Below are 23,979 nucleotides of genomic sequence, written 5' to 3' on the forward strand. Positions count from 1 at the left end.
GGGATTTCTGGCCCAATCATGTAACAAGATGATGAACCTCTCTAGTAAACACCTGCACTCTTTAGATAGAGCCTAAAGTATTTTTCAAATTAGAAGAGATGGATTCATCATTCACTGATGCATGTCCTGCTTGACTGGCTAAAGAGCTCTTTCTGTAACAAATTACCCCTTCTATATTTCCAAAAAATACTACAGACCTAAGAATGGATCAAAAGAACTATCGTAATTCATCCCATTGATAAAGTTGGATGAGAGTAAAGAAAATGCACTCTTTAACCAGGCAAGGTGGCTCACGCCTGTAATCCCAGCACTTTGGGAGGCCGAGGTGGGTGGATCATGAGGTCAGGAGTTCGAGACCAGCCTGACCAACATGGTGAAACCCTATCTCTATTAAAAATAGAAAAATTAGCTGGGTGTGGTGCCTTGCGCCTGTAATCCCAGCTACTCACGAGGCTGAGGCAGGAGAATCAGTTGAATCCGGCAGCTGGAGGTTGCAGTGAGCCGAGATCGCACCACTGTACTCCAGTCTGGGTGACACAGTAAGACTCCATCTCAAAAAAAAAAAAAAAAAAAAAAAAAAAACCCCCTCTTTAATTCACTGGGATAAGGAGGGGGAGAAGAGATAAGAGAAACCGTGTGTGTGTGTGTGTGTGTGTGTGTGTGTGTGTGTAGCAATTGCTCTGGAGTGTTATAAACTTTGAGGACTGCTTAGGTGATGGGTTTTTGTGCTTAATATTTTAACCACAAATTCATACCAGTACTTGAACTTTAATAGCATATGAACCGTCTAGGAATCTTATCAAAAATCCAGATTCTGAATCATTGCCCCTGGAGTAGGGTCTGAGAACCTGCGTTCCCTGGTCTGTTGCTGTTGGTCTGTGGATCATGCCATGAGGAGCAAGGCTCACCCTTTGCAGGCCTAAACTCTTGGACGCCCTTGCCTTCTTCTCTTTTCAGTGATCACCCCACCTCCCAACCCCTGTGAGGACGGCAGTCATACCTGTGCTCCTGCTGGACAGGCCCGGTGTGTTCACCATGGAGGCAGCACGTTCAGCTGTGCCTGCCTGCCTGGTTATGCTGGCGACGGGCACCAGTGCACTGGTAAGTAACTGCGGGTCAGCCTCAGTGAGTGGAAAGTCGCCTTGGATGCACATCCCCACATAGATGGAGATCTCCTAGAAAAGACAAAGGACTTCCTTTGATTCTAACAGCCTTGTGGCTGCCAAAATAGCGAGGAAAAAAGCATCCTTTGAATTAGAAAGGGGAGCCAAGGGTGATTTCCTGTGGACTAGATGGACGAGCATATATGGCTTCCTTGGTGGAGACATTCCTGTAGCACTCAGGAACTTCTAACGTTGGTTCCTTGGAGCCAATGCAGGCTGGAGGAATTTAGAGAAAGTTGCATACCTTCCTGTTAGGCAGTCTCCACTTTTCAATCTCTTTGGTTAATGGCTTAATTCAACCCTTATGGTTGTGCTATTCTCCTGCTTTAAGTGATATTTTAATCTATCTCTAAACACATATAATTTCTAATTTTTCTCTTTCAAAAGAGAGAAGAACTCCACACATATAAAAAGACACACATATCTTCTCTTTTCAGTGATCACCCCACCTCCCAACCCCTGTGAGGACGGCAGTCATACCTGTGCTCCTGCTGGACAGGCCCGGTGTGTTCACCACGGAGGCAGCGCGTTCAGCTGTGCCTGCCTGCCTGGTTAAAACTTTTCTCCCAGAAATCTCTCTTTAAGACTTAATACAGTATTTTATAAAAGCACCAAATCATTTGCAAGGCTAGCCACTGCGATTTAACTTGGAAAGAATGTGTGAGGTTGTTATTTAAAGGCTAGACATAACTCTCTGAGTATAAAATGTCCATGAAACTAGGATTAGGAGTACTTTAAAATAGAAATCATTTAACAAATCTACTTAAATCACAAAAGGTTTTCCAAACATACCCTGTGGTATGTGATGAGATTGAAACTCGGTTTCATGATGTGAGTCACACACACAGTTAGGGTAAAACGACACTGGGGATGAGAGAATGGTGGGAGAAGTGTTTGTAATGGGAACGGGCCTGCTGGGGAACATGAACCTTAAAAGGCAGACTTTCCCCTGCTCCTGGTGTTGCTGTGTGCATCTGCTGCCATCCGCCCAGGCCCACTGAGCTGATGTGCTAAGAACAGCTTTGCAATTCCTGAGAGCTTTATACCAGATCCAAATAGCACAGGCCTCCCTCCTCCTAACCAGATGTTTGATTCTCAGCCCATCCTTCTGCCATTCCTTTTTCCTTTGGTTTCAGCAGGATGGGCTGAGTGGACAACAGGCTTGAGGGCATGTGTCACTGACAGAACAAAGGTCATTGTGACAGCACCTCAGCTCTCCACTTCTCCCTGGATGGGGCAGGTGCACATGGTGGTTTCTGAGCCTCATTCTTACTCTTTCCACTTGTGCTGTACAGAAGCTCTGCTGCATGGTTTTCTTAAGCAATTTATGCTGAACTAACCCAAAGCCATGACTCAGTTCAGCGCCCCCCCTGCTTTTTTTTTTCCTAAATAGATATTTTTGGTGGTGTTATTGAAAGTTGAGGCTATGGCTTTTGAATATTTGCTTCTCCAAAACTCATGTTGAAACTCACATTCCAATGTGGCAGTATTGAGAGGTAGGGCCTTTAAGAGGTGATTGGATCATGAGAGCTCTGCCCCTATCAGTGGATTAATGGGTTATCATGGGAAGGGAACTAGAGGCTTGATAAGAAGAGAGACCTGCCTAAAATAACATGTTAGCACACTCAGCCCCCTCACCATGTGATGTCCTGCACCACCTCAGGCCTCTGCTGAGAGTCCCCACCAGCAGGAAGGCTGCCACCAGATTTCGCCCCTTGACCTTAGACTTCTCAGCCTCTAGAACTATAAGAAATAAATTCCTTTCCTTTAGAAATTACTCAGTTTCAGATATTCTGTTATAAACAACAGGAAACTGACTAATGCAGATGGTAACCCTCAGTTGGGATTCCTGTGTGTCTTGGTATTAGGCCCAGTCATGTAAGAAGACTATGGACCTCTTGAATAAACACCCCTAACTCTAGATAAAGAGTATTTCCCAATTAGAATGAGGTAGATTTGTAATTCACAGATGTTTGTCCCACGTAACCAGCCAGGAGCTCCATCTGTCATAGATATACTGGTGAGAAAACATTGAGTATATCTGTAATAGATATACTATTTACAGATACCCTCTACAGGTATGGAGTTCAGGGTGAGATGCCACAGCCTGACAGTGGGAATGATGCTTTTCCTTCTTGTGGAACACATCATTTGGTTTGGTTTAACCCTAGTACCAGCCCTAAGAAATGTGAATCCATTGAGAAAAGTCTTGTCTGTAGAATTTCTTATTTAAACATCTGGCTGCTCAGATCAGCAGAGATGGTGCTTTTAAAATATTTAATTCCTTAGTGCTCTGGTTTAAAGCAAAGAAGTTGAAATTAATTTCAGCCTAGATGTGATGAGTGTTAATCAGAATATTAATTTAGATGCTGTATGCTTTGATCACTTCTAAAATGATTATTATCTCCCCCTCCTTTTTTCTTCTATTTGCCCTGCAAGACTTTGGTTACCTTCTGGGGTCATGATAGAGCTCTGAAATTGGCTAGTTTTTCATATTGGGAATTTAAGTATTGTCTTTTATTTGCCCTCTCTATTTTTGCCATTTTTCAATTGTCCCTATTTTATTTCTGGCTCTCTGCTTTTAGGATTCTTTCCAAAGCCTACAAACTAAAAATATGCCAAACCCATCAGATGCTTCCCCAGTGTATTGGTTATCTATTGCTGTGTAATAAATTACCCTAAAGTGTAGCAGCTTCAAACAATAGACATTTAATATCAGTGGTCCAAGGACCTGGGAATGGCCCAGCTGGGTCCTGTGCTTTAGGATCTCTCACAAGGCCACAGTCAAAGTGTCTGGTGGGTCTGTGGTCTCATCTGCAGGCTTAACTGGGGAAAGATCCACTCATGGTTATGGGCAGGATTCGGTTCTTTGAGGACCATTGGATTGAAAGCCTTGGTTCCTTGCTGGTTGTTGGTTGCCTTCAGTTTTTGTCACTTGGGCCTCTCTAACATGACAGCTTACTTTATTAATGCCAGAGAAAGTCTGCTAGCAAGATGGAAGTCATAATCACAAAAATGACATCCCTTCAATGTTGCTTTATTGATTAGAAGCAAGTTACTAAAAGGGCAGGGATTACACAAGACCATGAATCCCACTAGGTAGGGATTGCTGGGGGCCATCTTAGAGGCTGCCTACCACAGCCACTTACCATGTGGCTGCCTTCTAAACTTCCAGGTTGTGGAGTAGTAGAGAATGAATGGTCATTTTCTTAAAGACCCATGCATAAATCAGGCTAGGCTAATCATGAAAGGAACTTGAAGAATAAATATAGAAATATATGTGTATGTGTGCATATTTAAAGACATTCTATAGTACACATGTGTCTCAGTGACCAACGAATAGAGGCTGTATTTTGTGGGAGCTATGCATTGTTAAAGCACATGTGCTCTTTTACTCCATCAAACTAACAATAAGGGGGTGTGGGAGTTTTTCTCCAGCCACAGTTTGTTAAAAACCCGGCTCCCTGGAGAGGCTGCACTTGGATTTGGGTTCTCAAGTCTGGTCTGAGTCACTAGCCAGGAGGCTTTTATCCAAGTAGAGTTAAATCCTCTGCAGCTTTCCTCAATCTGGAGTGATTTCAAACTTGTATTGGTGTGAGCTGGATATTTCTCAGACATGTTTGTCCTTTTGGATTGTTGTGACTTGGCCAGGTACAAAAGCAGATTGTCTTGAGTTTGGGACCTTCCCAGGAGGAGCAAGTGTGAGTGAAAGAAGCTGGGTTACAGATGGCCCATTACCCAGAGTCATCATTACTCAGGAGGGGCCTAAGGGTAGATACTGACATTATTCTTGCTCGGTTTTCCTGGTGTTTTTCTTTTTCTTTTCTTTTCTTTTCTTTCTTCTTACTTGGCCAGGTACAAAAGCAGATTTTTTTTTTTTGAGGCAGGGTCTTCCTTTATCACCCAGGCTGGAGGGCAATGGTGTGATTACAGCTCACTGCAGCCTCAACCTTCCAGGCTCAAGTGATCCTCCCACCTCAGCCCCCCAAGTAGCTGGGACTACAGGTGCATACCACAATGCCCAGCTAATTTTGGTATCTCTTGTAGAGAGGGGATTTCATCATGTTGCCCAGGCTGGTCTCAAACTCCTGAGCTCAATCGATCTACTCCCCTCAGCCTCCCAAAGTGCTGGGATTACAGGCGTGAGCCACCACACCCGACCTAGCTTCTCTCTTTTTTGGTAACAAAAGCATTGTCTCCATTATGTGCCTGGCCAGGTTTCCTGTTCCAAGAATGTAGGTAGATGTTGGGTATGATATGGTAAAATACAGGAGGAGGCAAGGATGAAACTTGAAAGGAAGTAGTTTATTACACTCACAGGTCTAGAGTGGGTTCACCACATGCCACGCAGGGGTGCAATCAGCAGGGTGCCCAACTGAACAGATTATGGAGTAGAAAGAGAAGTGGGACCTGTGGGCTGAAGCCTTTATTGGGATCTGGGATGGGTTTGAGGTTAATTGATGCCAGGAAATTTCACTGGGCTCAAAGGCAAGTGGGCGGTGGTGAAGGGGCGGGAGCCTGGGGGAACTCGAGGCCAGTGGTTAGGTTTATCATCAAGCAGTTCCTAGTGGTTTTGCTCAGTATTGGGGCAGTGAGAAGGATGTTGAAGCACAAAAGCATGAACTCAAAGGATTTTTAACACATCTTCCAAACAGTTTCTTTACCAGCTTAATAGATGATAGAGTGGAGGATGGCACTGAGATTAAGGTACCTTTCATTACCTGAGTGAGAAAGGGGCTCTACTACTTCTTGAATGTTTTTGTCTTTATAGCAGTCCCTACAGACCCCTGCTAGTAATGACTAAGCATAAGCAGTGGCCTCCTTCTCCAATGGTGCAATAAAGTTCCTCCCTTGCCAGGGGGCTGAAAGTCTTTCCATGTTTTCTCTGTTGATATCTGAAGTCCTGTGCATGCATGCTCAGGGCCTGGAGGGACTAGCTGGACTCTCGTCTCTATCATGGTGTGAGAGGTCCTCCAAGGAGGAGTCAGGACTGCAATTCAGGGAGTCTCAATCTTTGGGGCAGGAATTTCTCACTTGTGATATTATCAGTCTCTTTGGGGACTTTCTTCTCCTTGTTGGTCATTTCTAATAGCTTCTATCTACCCAAAACTTCAGTATCTTTGATGATGCCAACAGTATCTTTGGGGAGGAAGGCTGGTTTTTCAGATTTAGTCAGAATTTTTAGGCTGAAGGTTCTAAGCGCATCAGTGATTTATTTGGTAGCTCTGGGGAATCCCCTCTCTCTTTAGTTCAAAAATAACAATAAGAAACTGCTCCATGGGCTCCAGAAATAGGCCCTGTGTCTCAGGAATTCCTGCTTCCTGTCATTTCTTGGGGTTCCTGTTACCATTAGAAGTCCTTTTAGCATGTGTATTGTGAATAGCTTTAATTTCCTGCATTTGACTGGATGTTAATTTTTACAGCTTTAGTTTTACAGCCAGTTTTACAGCCTCTTCCAGGTCCAAGGTGTTGGATGGTCAGGTCATCGGTTTTGCCCAGCTGGGCATTTGAGTTGCCCTGTTGAAGAGACAGAGCCAAGCTCAAGGATAATTACGACAACATCGGTTGATTTTTGGGCAACTGAGGAGCGAACCAGAACACTTGGTTTGTTTCTACCCTTGCAGATGAATTAATATCTGCTTTCTTGCCTTTGTAGGTGAAATGATGGTATCCAGGGAGGCCAACCACTCACCTGGGTGGAGACTCTGTGGGTTGCATTGAGTATTCAGAACTTTTTGGGGGGGGACTCCAAGGAACTGATATATGCTGACTAAACTCCCCAGAGACAGAAGATAAGCAGAATGCTTACTTTCTAATTATAACATAAAAGATTCCTCTCCAGTGAACAAAACACCTTATGCTTAATGCCCAGTGTGTGTACTTAGTGGTAGTCGAGAAAGAACATGAGTTACTAGAAGATAAGCCAGTGACAGCATGGTCTGGACAAAGGGTGGTGCAGGTAACCCTAGAAGAGGTTCCATGTGGGTCATGGGAGGCTGGGTGAGGAGCTAGCCCTGTTCCCAACCCACTCACATCAAATCTAGGGCTTCAAATCTCTGTCTTCCCAGGCTGATGTGTCTCTACCGTGGGCTGCACCATACTGATGCAACACACGCTCATTTTCTAGGTTTCACACTGATCACACCATCCCACATTTTTTTTTTCTATTCACACATTGTAAAGAAACTTTTGGTTATTGCGATGGATGGAACCACTGCTTTGTTTTATTTTCAGCCAAGCCTTAATTGGACCTACACCCTTTGTTTATCCTCCTTTTACTCTGAAAGACTTCCTGTCTCTTAAGATAGCTTATCTCATCCCTTGGGAGTTAGTTTTAACCATTCAATGATCAGAGCTGCTTTTTTTCTGCTGGGGATGGGGGGTGAGGGGGGGTGACTTTGTCACATCGACATTGTTGGCATATGCGGATTTCATTAAATAAAAGGAATGTAAGTTGGCTTTTGTTTGAAGTGTCAAGATTTTGTAGTTTTGAGAAATATGATGGTGAAAATTAATCCTCGTGGTGCCATGTGGAGAGTGTAGGGGCCTGAATTGTTTATACCGATATGCTCGGCAAAATTAGATTTCCATTTTCTAAGTATTATTTTAAAACCCTAGATAATATTCTTTCTTTATTTCTTCTAAAAGTGGAAAGTAAAGAAAATACCTGGCTAATAGGGGTGTGGTTCTAGATAGTAAGATTCTGATTAGGCAAGATGGAATGTGCTTCTTAGCTGAAAAATATTTGGGGCCTCATCTGGCTCCTTTGCATCTGTAGACGAATGTTAGTTATATAGAGATGGTGCCAACAACGAAAGAAAAAAAAAGCCATTGTTGGATATATTTGTCTTTGTTGCAGCATTGCTGAAAGGAAGTTAATGACTTGTAGTCTAAAGGTTAGTTCAAAGGTAATTAATTTCCTTGAATTCACTGTCAATGAAACATGCTGTAGGATGTATTTTTTTTTTCTGTGAGTGACTACCCATTTGATTTCTACACTGAACATGTTTAGTCTGATGTGTTAACTCACATGTTCCTTGATTTTTTTTTTTCCTTTCTATGAAGCCTACCTTTAGATGTCAGCATTTTTCTGCTCATGCTCAAAGGTCTTCTGAAGCTGACACCTCCCTGGATGATGATCCACATGTCCAAAGCCCATGCAGTCGCCCAGATTGTGTGAGTGAAGTCATGGTGTTCTTTGCTTCTCTCTTCTGTGTCTGACCTCTGCAGATATAGACGAATGCTCAGAAAACAGATGTCACCCCGCAGCTACCTGCTATAATACTCCTGGTTCCTTCTCTTGCCGTTGTCAACCCGGATATTATGGGGATGGATTTCAGTGCATACCTGGTAAGTTTTAGAGGGCCAGATTAGGCACATGAATCTCTTAGCTCCTTCAAGGGTGTTTTTCTATGACAGCCCACTCTTGATTTAGCCTGGTCTGAAGCCTTGCTGGATTTTCCAGGCTGTGGATTTTTTTCCTCAGTTACCTCCTGCTGCCTAGTTTACTGATAGTTCACTGATTTGTGACATTCCTGGAGGCCTGCAGGAGATGACCCACCCATCGTCCCATCTCATAGCAGCTCTGGTTAACTGCCCTAGTGATCCGCTTGACCTTGATGAGTGCAATTTGGATGAAGTGTTGAGATCAAGCTTATTAAACAGGAGCCATATGCGCTGGTAGCCAGGGTTAAGCCCGTGGCGACCGTGTTAGAGGAGCTTGGCCAGCTTGGTGCAGTCGAGTGACTGCTGTTGGCCTGCAGCTTCTCAGACTTAACCTCTGGGCCTTGGGATGAATGAGCTTTGACTTGTTTTCTCCAGAGTCTCTTGGGATGTTGGGCAGATGCCACGGCTGCCCCTCATTTTCCCCAGATGACAATAGGGAGGGACTGGGCTGCTTTACACTTAGAGCCAGCTAGTGACCTACAGGATGAACTGGAAGAACCGGGGAGAGATGAGATAAATAGTGGCAAGGTATTATAACAGAAGAATCTAGGGCTCCAAAATCCCAGTGCCTTTCCATGCCATGCTGTGGGCTGGTGAAGTGGATGGGTTGCAATGCCTTCTATTTCTCTTCTGTGTCTTCCTCTGCCTTGATCCTGGAAGACTCCACCTCAAGCCTGATGCCTTGTGAACAACAGCAGCGCCATGCCCAGGCCCAGTATGCCCACCCTGGGGCCCGGTTCCACATCCCCCAATGTGACGAACAGGGCAACTTCCTGCCCCTACAGTGTCACGGCAGCACTGGCTTCTGCTGGTGCGTAGACCCTGATGGTCATGAAGTTCCTGGTACCCAGACTCCACCTGGCTCTACACCACCTCACTGTGGACCACCACCAGGTGAGCTTAGGCCTGGGGCTCAAGAAGCAGAATGGCACTGGTGGTGGGTAGATCATAATTCCTGCCCAGACTATGCAGGCACAGGGCCAGTCACCATCCTTCATAGCCTCTTTCCTCCTGAGAAGACTTGAATAATAGTGCGTACATATATTCGTGTTTGTGTCATAAGGACATAGAGATATACAATACATGACACATGATCTGTTACACCTTGGCCTCTTAGACCCTTGTCCAGTACAAACTGGAAGTTGAGATTGTGTATATAGGTCAGACTGAGACCCACTACCTTAGACCTGTTACAGCATCTTAGAGAGATGTGACAGTTAGAAGATCTGGCCAGACTGGCGTTTTGACGAGAAGTAAAACTGCCTTCCTATGTAACTATCTCACTTACCTCTGCCTTCTGAATGACAGGAAACAGTATGAAGGCTGTGTTAATATCAATAGGAAAAATAAGAAAAATGACACCTGCTGGTGGATCCAGCTAGTTTTCTCTAAACTGACAATCCCAGCCCTCTGTAACGTAGCCCAACATCTCAGAGGCGGCACAGGCATCTGGTTTCGGTTAGCCCATATACAATCTGAGAACATGCCTGCTACCATCTGAGCATTCCGCATCTGCGTGGGGCACGGTGTTCAAGTGTTCACAGTCGATTCCAACAGCAGGCAGATAAGGCAACTTTCTGTTCCTTGCTGAATTATTCAGGGATGGGTAAGACTTTTTTCCTTAATCATTACAGAAAAACTATTTAATGAAGAGCATAGGATTGGCTTGATACCGTTTTAGCCAAAATGATTCCAATACAGCTTGCTATCCAAAGATCCATTTTTACTATCGAGAAGGGTTCCATAAATACTAGTCTTGGCTTTTAATGTGTGAAAGTAAGAAGAACTGGAGAATTACCCCAATAGTTTTTTCCCCTTTTAATGGTGTTAATTGTTGCCCGGGTACAGTGGATCATGCCTGTAATCCCAGCACTTTGGGAGGCTGAGGCGGATGGATCACGAGGTCAAGAGATTGAGACCATCCTGGCCAACATGGTGAAACCCTGTCTCTACTAAAAATACAAAAATTAGCTGGGCGTAGTGACATGCACCTGTAGTCCCAGCTACTCGGGAGGCTGAGGCAGGAGAATCACTTGAACCCAGGAGGCGGAGGCTGCAGTAGGCTGAGATCGTGCCACTGCACTCCAGCCTGGTGACAGAGTAAGACTGTTTAAAAATAAAAAATGCCAGGTCTTGGTGGTTCCCAGATTCATATAGGTAAAAACTGGTAATGGCTTGATCCATAGTCCTTCTTTGTTTCTATTTTTAGGAAAAGATTTTAAAGGTCCAAAAAAGGTACAGAGAAATTCTATTTCCCTAATGCCTTCTCTTTGAAAATGTCATTCTAACTCCATCTGGGATTTGAAGAAATCAGATGGTTGGGAGGTGCCTTTGGGGAATGGTTCAGAATTCGATTAAATTTATTAAGACAAGCATGTGTTCAGGACAATGATTTTAAAGGGGGAACCAAGAGACTGAGAAGTGAATGATGAAAATAGGGCCGTGTTCCCTTGTGCGGACTTTCTCCTGCCCACACACTCTCTCGGCACTGGTTTGGACCCGGCCGCTATCTCTGACTGGTCTCATCTTTGATGGGGTCAGCTTCAGGGAGGGTAAGGATGCTCTGTGCCCCTGATTTCAAAACACTTAAACCCCTGCCATCCAGAAGCACAAGAGAAAGACATTCATGGTTGGGTTGAAAAGTAGCAAATAGTAACGAATGAAAGGGATGCCCATGTATGAGTGATTTGAGACACCCATTTCCCAGGAGTTAGGTGCATCTCTTTGTTTGGAAGACAGACACACAGCACAGGGTGGTCCCTTAAAGCAAAAAGGATCCTTGGAGGTCTGAATGTGGAGCAGGGGTGGAGTTGGGAACTTCTCCAGGGAATCCTGCAGTGTTTGAGGAAGTAGCATTTCCCTCTCTGTGTTCCACTGAGACACATTTGGGTGAAGAAGTCAGAGTCTTACCTTCTCTACGGGGTCTTAAAAAGAGCTTTGCCTTCCATGGGTCATAAGCTACAGTGACAACTAAATGGCATTCGCTTCCCCCAACTCTGGTGAGTCGTGCAGTCGAGCTAGTTGGGTATGAGCTCTGACAACTTCATTCGCAGTCTTTTGTGTTCCAAGAGGAACTGTAGGTGCTGGAGCCTGATCATAATGTTCCCAACTTTGGTCTTTGGAGTCATTGGAGGGTTTTGAGCAGAGTGACATGAAATGCCTTTATATTTTAAATGGACCATCTGGCTGCTGCTAATTGAGTTTACACTGGTTTTGGAGAGAGTGAGGGCATAGAAGGGTGGAAGCAGGAAAACCAGTGGGAAGGCTGTTGCAGAAATCTCAGGGAGAGGATGAGGCTTCTTGACCAGGGTGAGGGGGTACAGTAGTGAGAAGTAAAGATATTCTAAGTGGATTCTGAAGGTGCCGCTAAAAAGAGTTTTTGACATATCAGATGTGGATGATGGAAGAAAGGAGGGTTAAGGATAATCAGGTTGAGCAGTGGAAAAATGGAGGTACCATTTACTCATATGGGAAAGACTAGGGGAGCAGCTGGTTTGATGGGGAAGGCAGGGGCTCAGTTTCTATCAGTTTCTGATTTCTATTATACATCTAAATGGTGGTAGCAAGTAGGATTATTGGCTATGTGATTCTGTAGACCGTACGCTTTAAGTTGCAGGAATTAAAAAGGAAGGAGAAGCACCTCCTCTTGTTTAAGTTCCTTTGGGTAGTCCTAACATAAATGAACAAGTTATCTCAATAACCTGCTGCAGCAAAGTCTGCTCAGAACCACCTGTATTTTGAACAAAGCCTCAATGGCACTGTGGGAGCAGCCTTGGAGGAAACTGCTTTGCAACCGAAGCCAGAAGGACTTTAACCACAGAGAGAGCTGTGAGGGAGAGGATAAGAGGAGGATGCTGGAGAAAGAGGGGGAAAGGGCAACATGGCAGGAAGCTAGAGCCTGCAGGAAAAGATTCAGCTTGGAGATAATCCCAGGCGCAGTGTGGGTAAAGCACTTCTGGAAACTGGGCTCTGTGAGAACCATTTTTAAGCTGTTTGCCACCACCTGTGCTATGCTTCACTACTAATTCCACTCAGTTTTACCTTTATTCCATGTAGTTTTCCAATGGGTAGACAGAGGGCGCCGTGGCAGAGTTGGGCTTTTGGTAATACTTTCTAAGACACACACTGGCCAGGCGCAAGATGACCCTCTCCTCAGCAGGTCCTGGAGCTTGAAGCTTGAAGCAAGTGGGGAATGAATACAAATTGGCTTTAAGCATCACCTCGGCCACTGAGTCCCCAAGGATCACCTGCACAAATGCTCCGTCAGCAGAGGTGCCCGAGGTGCAGGCAGGATGGGCCTTGTGGGCCTCTCCCGGCCAGAGGGAGATCATGCCCCTTCCCAGGCTGAGTGAGCTGCACTGCTGACCTTACCTCCTCGTATTCTTTCTTGATGTGGCTGGGCCTTGATGACAGACCCTCCTGGCAAGAAAGAAGCATCAGATGATCTCTTTCTGACTCCCATGGTAGAGTACTTAGAACACATTTGCTTCCCAAGTTTGGTGTCCGCGGGCTTGGCTGAGACCTGGACAGTAGGAGAAGGCAGGCCAGGAGGCCAGGCATGGGGTCTTGAGCTATATTTTGCATTCTGTCCTTGGCTCACAGTCAAACGCTTTTCTTCTTCCCTCTTCCCCATCTGCTCAGAGCCCACCCAGAGGCCCCCGACCATCTGTGAGCGCTGGAGGGAAAACCTGCTGGAGCACTATGGCGGCACCCCCCGGGATGACCAGTACGTGCCCCAGTGCGATGACCTGGGCCACTTCACCCCCCTGCAGTGCCATGGAAAGAGCGACTTCTGCTGGTGTGTGGACAAAGATGGCAGAGAGGTGCAAGGCACCCGCTCCCAGCCAGGCACCACCCCTGCGTGTAAGCACCGGGACGCCCCCGCTCCCCTCAGCTGAAACTAAGGCCTTTGCTAGGGATGCTGTCTGCTGTGGTGAAGTAGGGGGACGTGTTGGGGTCACCAGGTCTGATGAAAGAAGTCACTACGTGCTATGTTGATTTATAATCTGGTCCACGCAAGATCCCAATTTGCGTTTGGTGTCTGGTTTTTGTCATTAACAGTTTCCATAATTGGAACATCTGCAACTCAGTTCAGCAGGCAGTTACTCCCCCTCCCAAGCCCAGGGCGACAGGGGACACGTGTCACTCTGGAGTCCTAAAAGGAAGCTGACACAGTGCTGGCTCTGTGTTTTTTTTGTTTTTTTTTTCTTTCCTGAAAAACAAAAAACCTGTTCTGCTTTGTTCTGAGGGAAGTGTTTTGCTGCCTTCTTGCCTAGTAAATGGCAGATTTACATAATTAATCCTTAAAAAAACCCTAGAAATTAAAATTTCTTTTGAAGAACATCTGGAGCACATCTGCATTGGGCAAAGAACTTTGGATATTTTTGGAGGCTCTGGTATGTTGTAAAGTAACTTTTCTTCCCCTCTCCCTGCCTGCCCTCGTTCCCCTTCCTCCTCTCCCACCCTCTCTCCCACAGGTATACCCACCGTCGCTCCACCCATGGTCCGGCCCACGCCCCGGCCAGATGTGACCCCTCCATCTGTGGGCACCTTCCTGCTCTATACCCAGGGCCAGCAGATTGGCTACTTGCCCCTCAATGGCACCAGGCTTCAGAAGGATGCAGCCAAGACCCTGCTGTCTCTGCATGTAAAGTGGATTTCTGCCGGGGGGGGGGGGGGGGGGGCGCCAGGGCTGCGTGGCTTTCCCAGTGGGAGCCACCTCACAGACCCCGTTGCAGTGCAGTGGACTGGGGCAGGGAAGTCCTGGAGGGTTTCTGAGCTGCAGCCCATTGGCATGGGCCCGATGCCACCACCACAGAACCAGGGCTCTCTGTTGCTGGGGGTCACCTGTCACTGACCAAGGCTGTGCTCTCTGGTTTGTTCATGGGGTTTCAGATACATGGAAAGGGAACTGTAGACTTGTCAGCATATGGAGGCTGTATGGTGATCCAAGGGAAAATGGACAGACTCTTACCGTAAGTCCTCAGGATTCTCTGTATGTCGTAACATCTCCATAGAAATCCTGGAAATCAAAGTGACAGGACTAGCCACAAGGTGTGGTGTCTGCGATTTGTTGGGGACTCCCAAGTGGAAGTCAGTTAATGACTGTCTCGCCGTTGCAGCCCTTCCCTTTCACTTTGGTTCTGTCCCTTTGACCCACTTCTTTCCTAAGCTTCCCTGACTCGAGATGAAAACCTGAGGTGTGTGTGACGCTGGGAGAGGAGTAGATGGCGCCTTCCCCAGGGGATGCTTGACGCTTCCTGAGCCAGCAGCCTCCCTAATGCAAGGCACCCCATTCTGGGGAGGGGGTTTTCTCTAAAATGGTGGAAAAACAAGGGTAGCTCTCTAGAAAGGCATCGACACAGTGGAAAATCATCTAATTCCATTGTTGAACTTCACACTCCAGGCACTTGCTCATCCATAAGAAAGAATAGTATGGCATTCATGTTTACATTTATTTCTGGCTTAGAAACAGCCAGTGTTTAGGAAGAGATGTGTTCTTTTTAAGATTTTGGGTCCTATCCCCTCCCCCAAGAAAACTCTCACATTGTTTTCTAAAACTTCCTCTGGAAGAGGTAGAGACTAAGAAGTTGACATCACTTTAAGCTAACCCTCTTTTATTCTAGTCAAGTCATAGAGCTTGATTGCCTTTCTGAACATGCCCCTGACCAGGGCAGGGTGGTGATGGTAGTGGTAGTGGAACTGAAAGAAATGGGACATGGGTTATTTGCACATTTTAAGGAAATCTACTTAAAGGAAAACACTGGGACGTTTTCTGTAACCTGAGGTTATGACATGGGTTTATGAATCCCATGATTCCCCGGGTTAATGGAAGCTCATTTGAATGTGTACTCTTGCCTGGGACAAATTACCTTTTAATTTTCAAATAAAAGTGTATTTGACCTTAGCCCCCCCCCCCCCCCCCCCCCCCAACTGGAGCCAAATCCCGTTTTGTACAATCTTTCTTGTGCTGACTATACTCCCAGGGGCTGTAAGTGAAGCCAAGCCCCAGGAGGCTGTTAGGCAAGGCAGGAACTTGTATGACCTCAGGGACAGCCAGATAATCCCTGAATGTTGGCTTCCAGAGCAGGAGCCTGGATTGAAAACTGAATGAAGCGGAGCTGTAGAAAAATATGACTCAGTCAGCATTTTTTGTTTTTTTTTTTAAAAGATTCATGCAATGAGGAGAGACCTCACTAGCTAGAGGTTGGATGATCACTACTCCCTAGTTCGTTAACCCAACGAATTATAGACTTTTTCCTTCTTTTGAGACAGGGTGTAGCTCTGTTGCCCAGGCTGGAGTTCAGTGGCACCATCTCGGCTTGCTGCAGCCTTGACCTCCTGGGCTCAAGCGATCCTCCCACCTCAGCCTCCTGAATAGCTGGGACTACAGGTGCGTGCCACCATGCCCAGTCAATTTTTTTTTTTTTTTTTAGACGGGGTCTCACTATGTTGCTGTCTCAAACTCCTGGGCTCAAGCAATCCTCCTGCTTTGGCCTCCCAACGGACAGGAATTACAGGCGTGTCACTGTGCCTGGCTATACTTTAATACAGGATATAACTAATGTCTTGTCTCCTGAGTCAGGGGCAAGAGTATAGGTGATTGCACTTCAGGTAGAGGAAAGATCTCATATTCACAGAGGAGGGGAGAGTAGATTTTGTTGGCATATAGTGGCAAATTTTATTAAGGCTCTTGGAAAAGTGCTGATGACATTGGGAAAGGATTCAGTTGTTACCCAGTAAAATATTAAAAACTTATTTTGCTTAAGGCCATGTCCTCTAATTACTGAAGGGGCTGATTTTTTTTTTTTTTAAAGCAGTCATAATAGCACTTATTGAAGGGCTTACTGTATAACAATTACTGATTAGGAGACTTTACAAGCATTTACAGTATTAATTTTTATAGAAACCATATGAAGCAGGTACACTATTGGCCTCATTTTGCAAATGAGACAAAGGCATAGAGAGGTTAAATGCCCAAAGCTACACGGCTAGTAAGTGGCCGAGCCTGGATATCACTCCAGAGTGCCCACACGTCCAGCTACTCTGCTCGGCTGCCTGCAGGATCACAGTGCAGTGTTGCTCACTGCAGCTGTGCATGAGCAAGGCAGCTGAGTGTGAACAAAGGGGAAATGTAACCTAATTCTTCTAATTCTATGATTTGGTGCACAAAGGGCTCCATAATCGTGGGGATTGATTACGACTGCCGGGAGAGGATGGTGTACTGGACAGATGTCGCTGGAAGGACAATCAGCCGTGCCAGTCTGGAACTGGGAGCAGAGCCTGAGACGATCGTGAATTCAGGTCAGCAGCTTCACTCAGCAGAGTATGAATTTCATTTGATTCTACAAAGTCACTTGTCTACTTTACGCTGAAGTCTCCCGTCGATTTTTCTCTACTAGGGGAGGTTAAGTTCTAGGCAAGTCATTTTATTGAGCAGTATAAGACTAGCCCCTCTGTAAGCATAACACCTTCATACATAAGGAATGAATGAGGTGATTCCTACTGTGAGCGCTTCTCAAAAGAAAAGAACTCACGGTAAGAATTCGGGGTGAGGCCTTAGTTTATTCAGTCTGGCTCTTGCACTGTGGATGCCGGGTATCGTCAAACTGGTAGGTCTAGTCTAGAAGCTAGAGGTAGTAGAATATGTAACAAAAGTACTTGTTTCTCTATTAACCTGGTTCTTGGGGACTTAGAGCCACTTGGGCTTTGTTTTCCCCTGCTGACCTCCTGCCCCACCCCACTCCTGGAGGGCTTCAGGTTTGCCCTCCATATCCTGCAAACACTCCAGTCTTGACTTTGCTTTATTTCCAGGTCTGATAAGCCCTGAAGGACTTGCCATCGACCACATCCGCAGAACAATGTACTGGACAGACAGTGTCATGGATAAGATAGAGAGCGCCCTGCTGGATGGCTCTGGGCGCAAGGTCCTCTTCCACACAGATCTGGTGAATCCCCGCGCCATCGCTGTGGATCCAATCCGAGGGTCAGCTGGGCTTCCCTAATTCTCCTCTTACCTGTCGATCCTGATGTGAAGCCCTTGGGTTTTAAATAGTGTGAGGAAGGTCAGAACAAGAGAGAAAGCTCGAATGCGTTCCTGTAACAAAGATTTACTGAGGATCTACTAGGTGTCAGGACTTGCTCTAGGAAAGGACAAGGTCTGTTCTTTCATAGCACTTATATTCTATTAGGAGGAAACAAGACTGTATAAACAGTATTAGTCTGTGATGTGATATGTAGAAAATTCAGATCGTGTTGTGAGAATTAGGGCTACTCTGAATCAAATGATCAGGCAAGGTCTCAGATGACACTTAAACTGGAAGTGAAGTGGGACTCCTCCAGCAGCACATTTAGAAACCAGGGTTGAAGCCCACGGTAGGCCTGACCTACATCAAGTGACATTAACCAAAGCTCAGGTACCTCTGGCCTCAGTGTTGCTGTAGCAGAAATCAAGATAAACATTCTCCCTGTGATAATTGCTAAGGTCATCAAATGTGACATACAGGATTTGTTCAGTGTTTCAGTACTTGTTAGAACCAGGGTGAATTTTTATATCTTGATAAACTCTTGCCATGTTTAAGTGGAGTTTCTATGAAATGAAATTCCCCGATGCCCTTCAAATCAGTAAAGAAAATCTTCAGCTTTAATTTTCAGGTAAGTGCTTTTTGACTATGAAATACTTAGTGCAGAGTCTCAAAGGTGGTTTCAAACTTTGGGTTCTACACACAGGAAAAGGTGTATCTCTATTCCAGTTGACTTAACAACATGAATTAATAGCCCTCTTAAAAACTCTTTCCATAGGCTTGCCTTTCTGACATTTGGAAGTTTTTTTTTTTTTTTTTTTTTGAGACAAGGTCTTGCTTTGTCGCCGAGGCTGGAGTGCAGTGGCACAATCTCAGCTGACTGCAAACTCCGCCTCCTGAGTAGCTGGGATCACAGGCATGTGCCACCATGTCCAGCTAATTTTTGTACTTTTAGTCGAGACAGGGTTTCGCCATTTTGGTCTCCAACTCCTGACCCTGGGTGATCCACCCACCTTGGGCTCCCAAAGTGGCTGGGATTACAGGCATGAGACACTGCGCCTGGCCCCTTATTCCTTCTTGGTACTTGACCTGAAAACTGGGGAGAGCTGCCTTCTTGTAAGCAATGATACCTTGGCCATGTCTCTGGAGTCTGGGGAAAAAGCATACTTTTAAGCTGAAATCCACAACACAGCCACGAGTTTAAAGATGAAAGTAGAATTTTCTTATCCAGACAGCAAATAGAAATGCTAAAGGACTTTAATTTTTAATGAAACCTGGTTCAAGGTGGATTTTTGATTTTCAATAAAACACATGTATTACATCTACCTGAACTGCTTAACAGAATGGTTGTCAAGCCTTCCTGCATATTTCTCATTTGCTTTCTATAGATTTCACCTTGACAACTTTCTTCCTCTGGCAATCCCCAAATAATCTATACCAAATACCTGTGTGAGCTTGTTTCAGACGTTTTTGATAATATTAGATCATTTTGGGGAGGAGACTGATCAGAAGGGATGAAGGAATGATATGCATGCTTTACCTTCTGGCCACCCTCACCTTAGCGCAAAGTGGAAACTGATTTCTGGCTTTTGCTCTTAGCTTCTCTCTGCTTCATCTATTGGGCATAAGGGATGAAATTCACAACAGGGGTGGGTAACCTATGGTTTCTTCTCTCTCTGAGGTTCTCTACAGCTCAACTGATTTATTCAAAGCTTCTATAGCTTTTATGAAACAGTATTTTATAAAAGGTGCTTTCAACCTTATTTCTGCTCTATAAACCTGTTTCCTTATAATAATCTATTTCCACTTAATAGGACCATATTTCCTAGTTAGTATCTGTTATGAATATCTTTCATTTTTAACGTGGCATTTAAAAGGTAAAGTGCTAGGCCGGGCGTGGTGGCTCAAGCCTGTAATCCCGGCACTTTGGGAGGCCGAGACGGACGGATCACGAGGTCAGAAGATCAAGACCATCCTGGCTAACATGGTGAAACCCCGTCTCTACTAAAAAAATACAAAATCTAGCTGGGCGAGGTGGCGGGCGCCTGTAGTCCCAGCTACTTGGGAGGCTGAGGCAGGAGAATGGCGTAAACCCGGGAGGCGGAGCTTGCAGTGAGCTGAGATCTGGCCACTGCACTCCAGCCTGGGCGACAGAGCGAGAGTCTGTCTCAAAAAAAAAAAAAAAAAAGGTAAAGTGCTTAACTTAAAAGGCTTCCATCTCTGGGTGCCAGGTACAGGACAATCGAGATTCCCCTTCAAGTACCAAATTGTATTTTTGGCAGAAAAAGAACAGTTTCCCTCTAAAATCCCTGGTCCATGTCTCTTCAAGTTCCACAGTTTATATCGAAGCCGTTCCTAACAGCTGTCTTTGTTTCTATTCTAAACCCACGATTCAATTCAAGATTTCAACAGAAGATTTTGGGGCAGCTGAGTCAAGGGGTATCTTGGAGGCAAGGATTCTGATAGTAGCTTAGTAATGACTTCTTCCGCATAGTTACAATAATCAGAAAACCGTGTGACACAGGTAAAAGTGGAATGTGGCTGTGTTACCTAGAGCTGTGTAACAAATTGCCCAAACCGTCAGCAGTTTAAGACAACATTTAGTCTCACAGTTTCTGTGAGTCAGGAATCCAAGTGTGTCTTCACTGAGCTCCTCAGGCATGGAGTCTCTCACAAGGCTGCAATCAAGTAATGGCCAAACTGCAGGGATCTCAAGGCTCAGCCTGGGGAAGACACAGTCCAAGCATGCTCACATGGGTTGTAGGCAGGACTAATGTCTCTGGCCAACAGCCCTCGAGAACATCAGTTCCTTGGCACGTTTCTCTTTATAGGGTAGGTTGCAACATGGCATTGAACTTCCCTCAAAGGGAGCGAGAGAGAGCACCTAAAGCAGAAACCAGTTTTTGAGACCTAATATTGGCCTATCACTTCTGCTATACTCACTAGAAGAAGCAAGATACTAAATAATGCAGCCCAAACTCGAAGGGATTGCTTAAGACTAATACACGAGGAGATGCAGATCACTGGGGGCTGCTTAGATGCTGCCTACCACAGGCTACATAGCTATTCTTTTACAATCTTGATTTTTAACTTACAGCAACTTGTACTGGACAGACTGGAATAGAGAAGCTCCTAAAATTGAAACATCATCTTTAGATGGAGAAAACAGAAGAATTCTGATCAATACAGACATTGGATTGCCCAATGGCTTAACCTTTGACCCTTTCTCTAAACTGCTCTGCTGGGCAGATGCAGGTAATACTACTGATGGAATGCAAATAGATAACCCCTCATTACAGTGAGTGTGAGCACTAGTAGATTTTACTACAAAATCAAATCCCATCACTTAGATCTTTTGGTTTAAACACATTTCTGACACTGACAGTACCGCACATAATCTCCTTTCTTCTGTAAACTTTTAAATACTATTAAATGAGTCTTAAAATGAACTTTCTGGGGTTTGGGTGGAGGGAAGGCTATATCAAGCAGTAAGTTTGTACTGCTTGCCTGACCGTGAGTGCTTGGCATATTTTTAATGATTAAAAGAAATATTAGCCACTGGTGAATTGACAAACTGAATTGAAGTTACTCTTCTGGTGCGGGGAGAGTGGGTCACTATAACTTACCTACAAACATCTGTTATAATGCTAAAGACATTCTTTGAAAAGTGTTGTAGCAGGGTGGCTTCCTTCAGTAATAACATAGGTATTAGCCACCCAAATTTGTTTGCTTTCATTAGCACAATTGAAAAAATGCTGTGTGTCTAGTTCTATACTGAAGAATATGAAAAAGACTGTTCTTGAATTTGTAATCTGATAAAAGGGCCTATAATGCACATAGGTCACTTTTATAACCCAGTTGTTTAAAACAAGTTACATTTCTTAAAAGTATTTGAAATTTAAATCGGGGCTCCATGAGAAATGTGAAACTTGGAAATTCTTGGTTTAGCTATTGTAAAAATTTTTAAGACTGATTCCTTTACACTGAAATGTTACCATTTTAGTCACTTTTTTCCTCCTACCTAGAAAATATTTTTAAAATACTAAGGATTTTGGTTAAAAGGCTGCCTCCATAATTATACACATAGCTTACAAAGGGCAAGTATTTACCCAGGTGTTATAATTTATAAGCTAAGGCTTGAAATCACACAAATTATAAAAATAATTACGTCTAATGCCCTACTTAGGTAGAAACTTACCAGATTTCAGTAAATGTAAATGCAATCCTGTCTTTCAAAAAAGGATTGAAAGTTTGAATCTCTACTAAAAACTGGAATGCTATCCAACCAACTGGAGACGAGTAATAGGACAGGTAATACAGTTGTTAAGATATTTTACTTCCATTGCAGTCATAGATTATTTCCCCGTTCTTCCATTGTTTTCTTGGAGAAGGAATCTGTCACTCATTTTTGGCAAAGCAACTTATTACTCCGTGGTGTAAAAGGCCCTCATTTTCCCCCTTTGTTTTAAAAGGAACCAAAAAACTGGAGTGCACACTACCTGATGGAACTGGACGGCATGTCATTCACAACAACCTCAAGTACCCCTTCAGCATCGTAAGCTATGCAGATCACTTCTACCACACAGACTGGAGGAGGTGAGCCCCACACATTCTGGACAAGCCTGAAAAGGCCAACTGTTCCAGAGGACACGCCACTTGTTTTACGAAAAGTCAGTACGTGACTTTACTCATTTAAGACCTCTGAGGCTTTTGTTTTGTCACCTCCTCATTGGCAGATAAGATCCTTCAAGGATGTTTCTTTTCATCCTTTCATGTTTTTGAAATCATCCTTTTACTTCACCCAGAAATTAAATGGTATTGATCACATATAGCTTAAAAAGTAGCAAAGCTATTTGATAATTAACTATCTCAAAAGGAAGCATATAAATCTAAATATGTTCTTTAGAGAGTAAGACTACCCTTGATACCATGAACTATATTGAATATGGGGCTTAAGTTGGTTTCTGACTGACACTGTGGACATACTGTCTGAGAGAGCGAAAAATACTATTTAGACTAGCTCTCGAATGAGGAACTGTGGAACATTAAAGTCTAGGCCCTTTACCCCATGCCCTACAAATCTGATTTGATAGCTCATCATGTGATTCTAACATGCAGCTAGAGATGAGCAACGGATTTAGAGCAATGGTCCCTCAAACTTCAGTGTGGCTTTAGCATCAGCCCTCGGACAGAGAAGGCTGCCAGAAATTATCCTCTATTGCAACTCACTTTTTTGTAGCTAACTTCTTAATCTAGTAAATGACTCTCCCTGAATTCACTCTTCCTTTCTGTTACCAGGGATGGTGTTGTATCAGTAAATAAACATAGTGGCCAGTTTACTGATGAGTATCTCCCAGAACAACGATCTCACCTCTACGGGATAACTGCAGTCTACCCCTACTGCCCAACAGGTAAAAATATATGCTTTAGGATGCTCCTTTAAATTAGCAGGGTAGAGAAGGGGGATATATATGGTATCTGATTACCCCTGCTGCCTGTGACACTGCCACCATTGCCTTCTTCCTGCCCTGAGGGCCAGTCTTTACTACCTTAAATCTACCTAGTTTATACACAAAATGCAAAGACTTGCTGTTACAACTTGGCTACAATATACTCACCCACCACCGTCTCCCACCCCCACTCTTCTCTCACAGGAAGAAAGTAAATACAGTAATGTAAAGGAAGACTTGGAGTTTACAATCAGAACCTGGACCCTAAAGAACAGTGACTGCAAAGGCAAAGAAAGTAAAGAAGGAATTGGCCATTAGATGTTCCTGAACATACAAGATGAACATTATTTAGTGCAAAAAGACTTTTGTGAAAAGTTGATACCTCAATCTTTACTACTGTATTTTTAAAAATGAAGGTTGTTATTGCAAGTTTAAAAAGGTAATAGAATTTTAACTGTTGCTTTAAAGCAACTTCTTGTAAACATTTAATATTTAAAAGGTCAAATTCATTCAACTAAGAGTTTAAGACTCTAAATGTGATTTTTGCTATGGATTCCTTCTGGCCAACAAATTAAAAGCACATGTGATCAGTATAAAAATACAATCCTAAACCTTGACAGTTGGAGAAGCCAATGCAGAACTGATGGGAAAGGACCAATTATTTATAGTTTCCCAACGAAAGTTCTAAAATATTTTACCTCTGCATCAATGCATTTCTATTTATATCAAAAGGTGCTAAAATGATTCAGTTTGCATTTTCTGATCCTGTAGTGCCTCTATAGAAGTACCCACAGAAAGTATCACATTTATAAATACCAAAGATGTAACAGTTTTAAAATTTTCTAGATTACTCCAATAAAGTGTTTTAAGTTTTCCTATGACTTAAGGACCTATATT

General features: G+C 44.2%; 1 protein-coding gene across 1 annotated transcript in view; it reads left to right on the top strand.

Moving 5' to 3' along the window:
• Nucleotides 1-23,963, top strand: part of NID2 (nidogen 2) — a 64,151-nt gene extending 40,188 nt beyond the window's left edge. The window contains exons 11-21 of the mRNA XM_023222616.2: nucleotides 958-1,101; nucleotides 8,394-8,513; nucleotides 9,270-9,503; nucleotides 13,251-13,472; nucleotides 14,087-14,256; nucleotides 16,784-16,913; nucleotides 17,424-17,595; nucleotides 20,730-20,887; nucleotides 22,105-22,228; nucleotides 22,931-23,043; nucleotides 23,287-23,963. Of these exons, the coding sequence (XP_023078384.2) occupies nucleotides 958-1,101; nucleotides 8,394-8,513; nucleotides 9,270-9,503; nucleotides 13,251-13,472; nucleotides 14,087-14,256; nucleotides 16,784-16,913; nucleotides 17,424-17,595; nucleotides 20,730-20,887; nucleotides 22,105-22,228; nucleotides 22,931-23,043; nucleotides 23,287-23,297 (1,598 nt within the window). The 3' untranslated portion in view covers nucleotides 23,298-23,963. The remainder of the gene's footprint in view (nucleotides 1-957; nucleotides 1,102-8,393; nucleotides 8,514-9,269; nucleotides 9,504-13,250; nucleotides 13,473-14,086; nucleotides 14,257-16,783; nucleotides 16,914-17,423; nucleotides 17,596-20,729; nucleotides 20,888-22,104; nucleotides 22,229-22,930; nucleotides 23,044-23,286) is intronic.
• The last annotated feature ends 16 nt before the right edge of the window (nucleotides 23,964-23,979 follow it).

The sequence above is a fragment of the Piliocolobus tephrosceles genome, chromosome 6, assembly GCF_002776525.5.
Source record: "Piliocolobus tephrosceles isolate RC106 chromosome 6, ASM277652v3, whole genome shotgun sequence".
NCBI classification, from domain to species: domain Eukaryota; kingdom Metazoa; phylum Chordata; class Mammalia; order Primates; family Cercopithecidae; genus Piliocolobus; species Piliocolobus tephrosceles.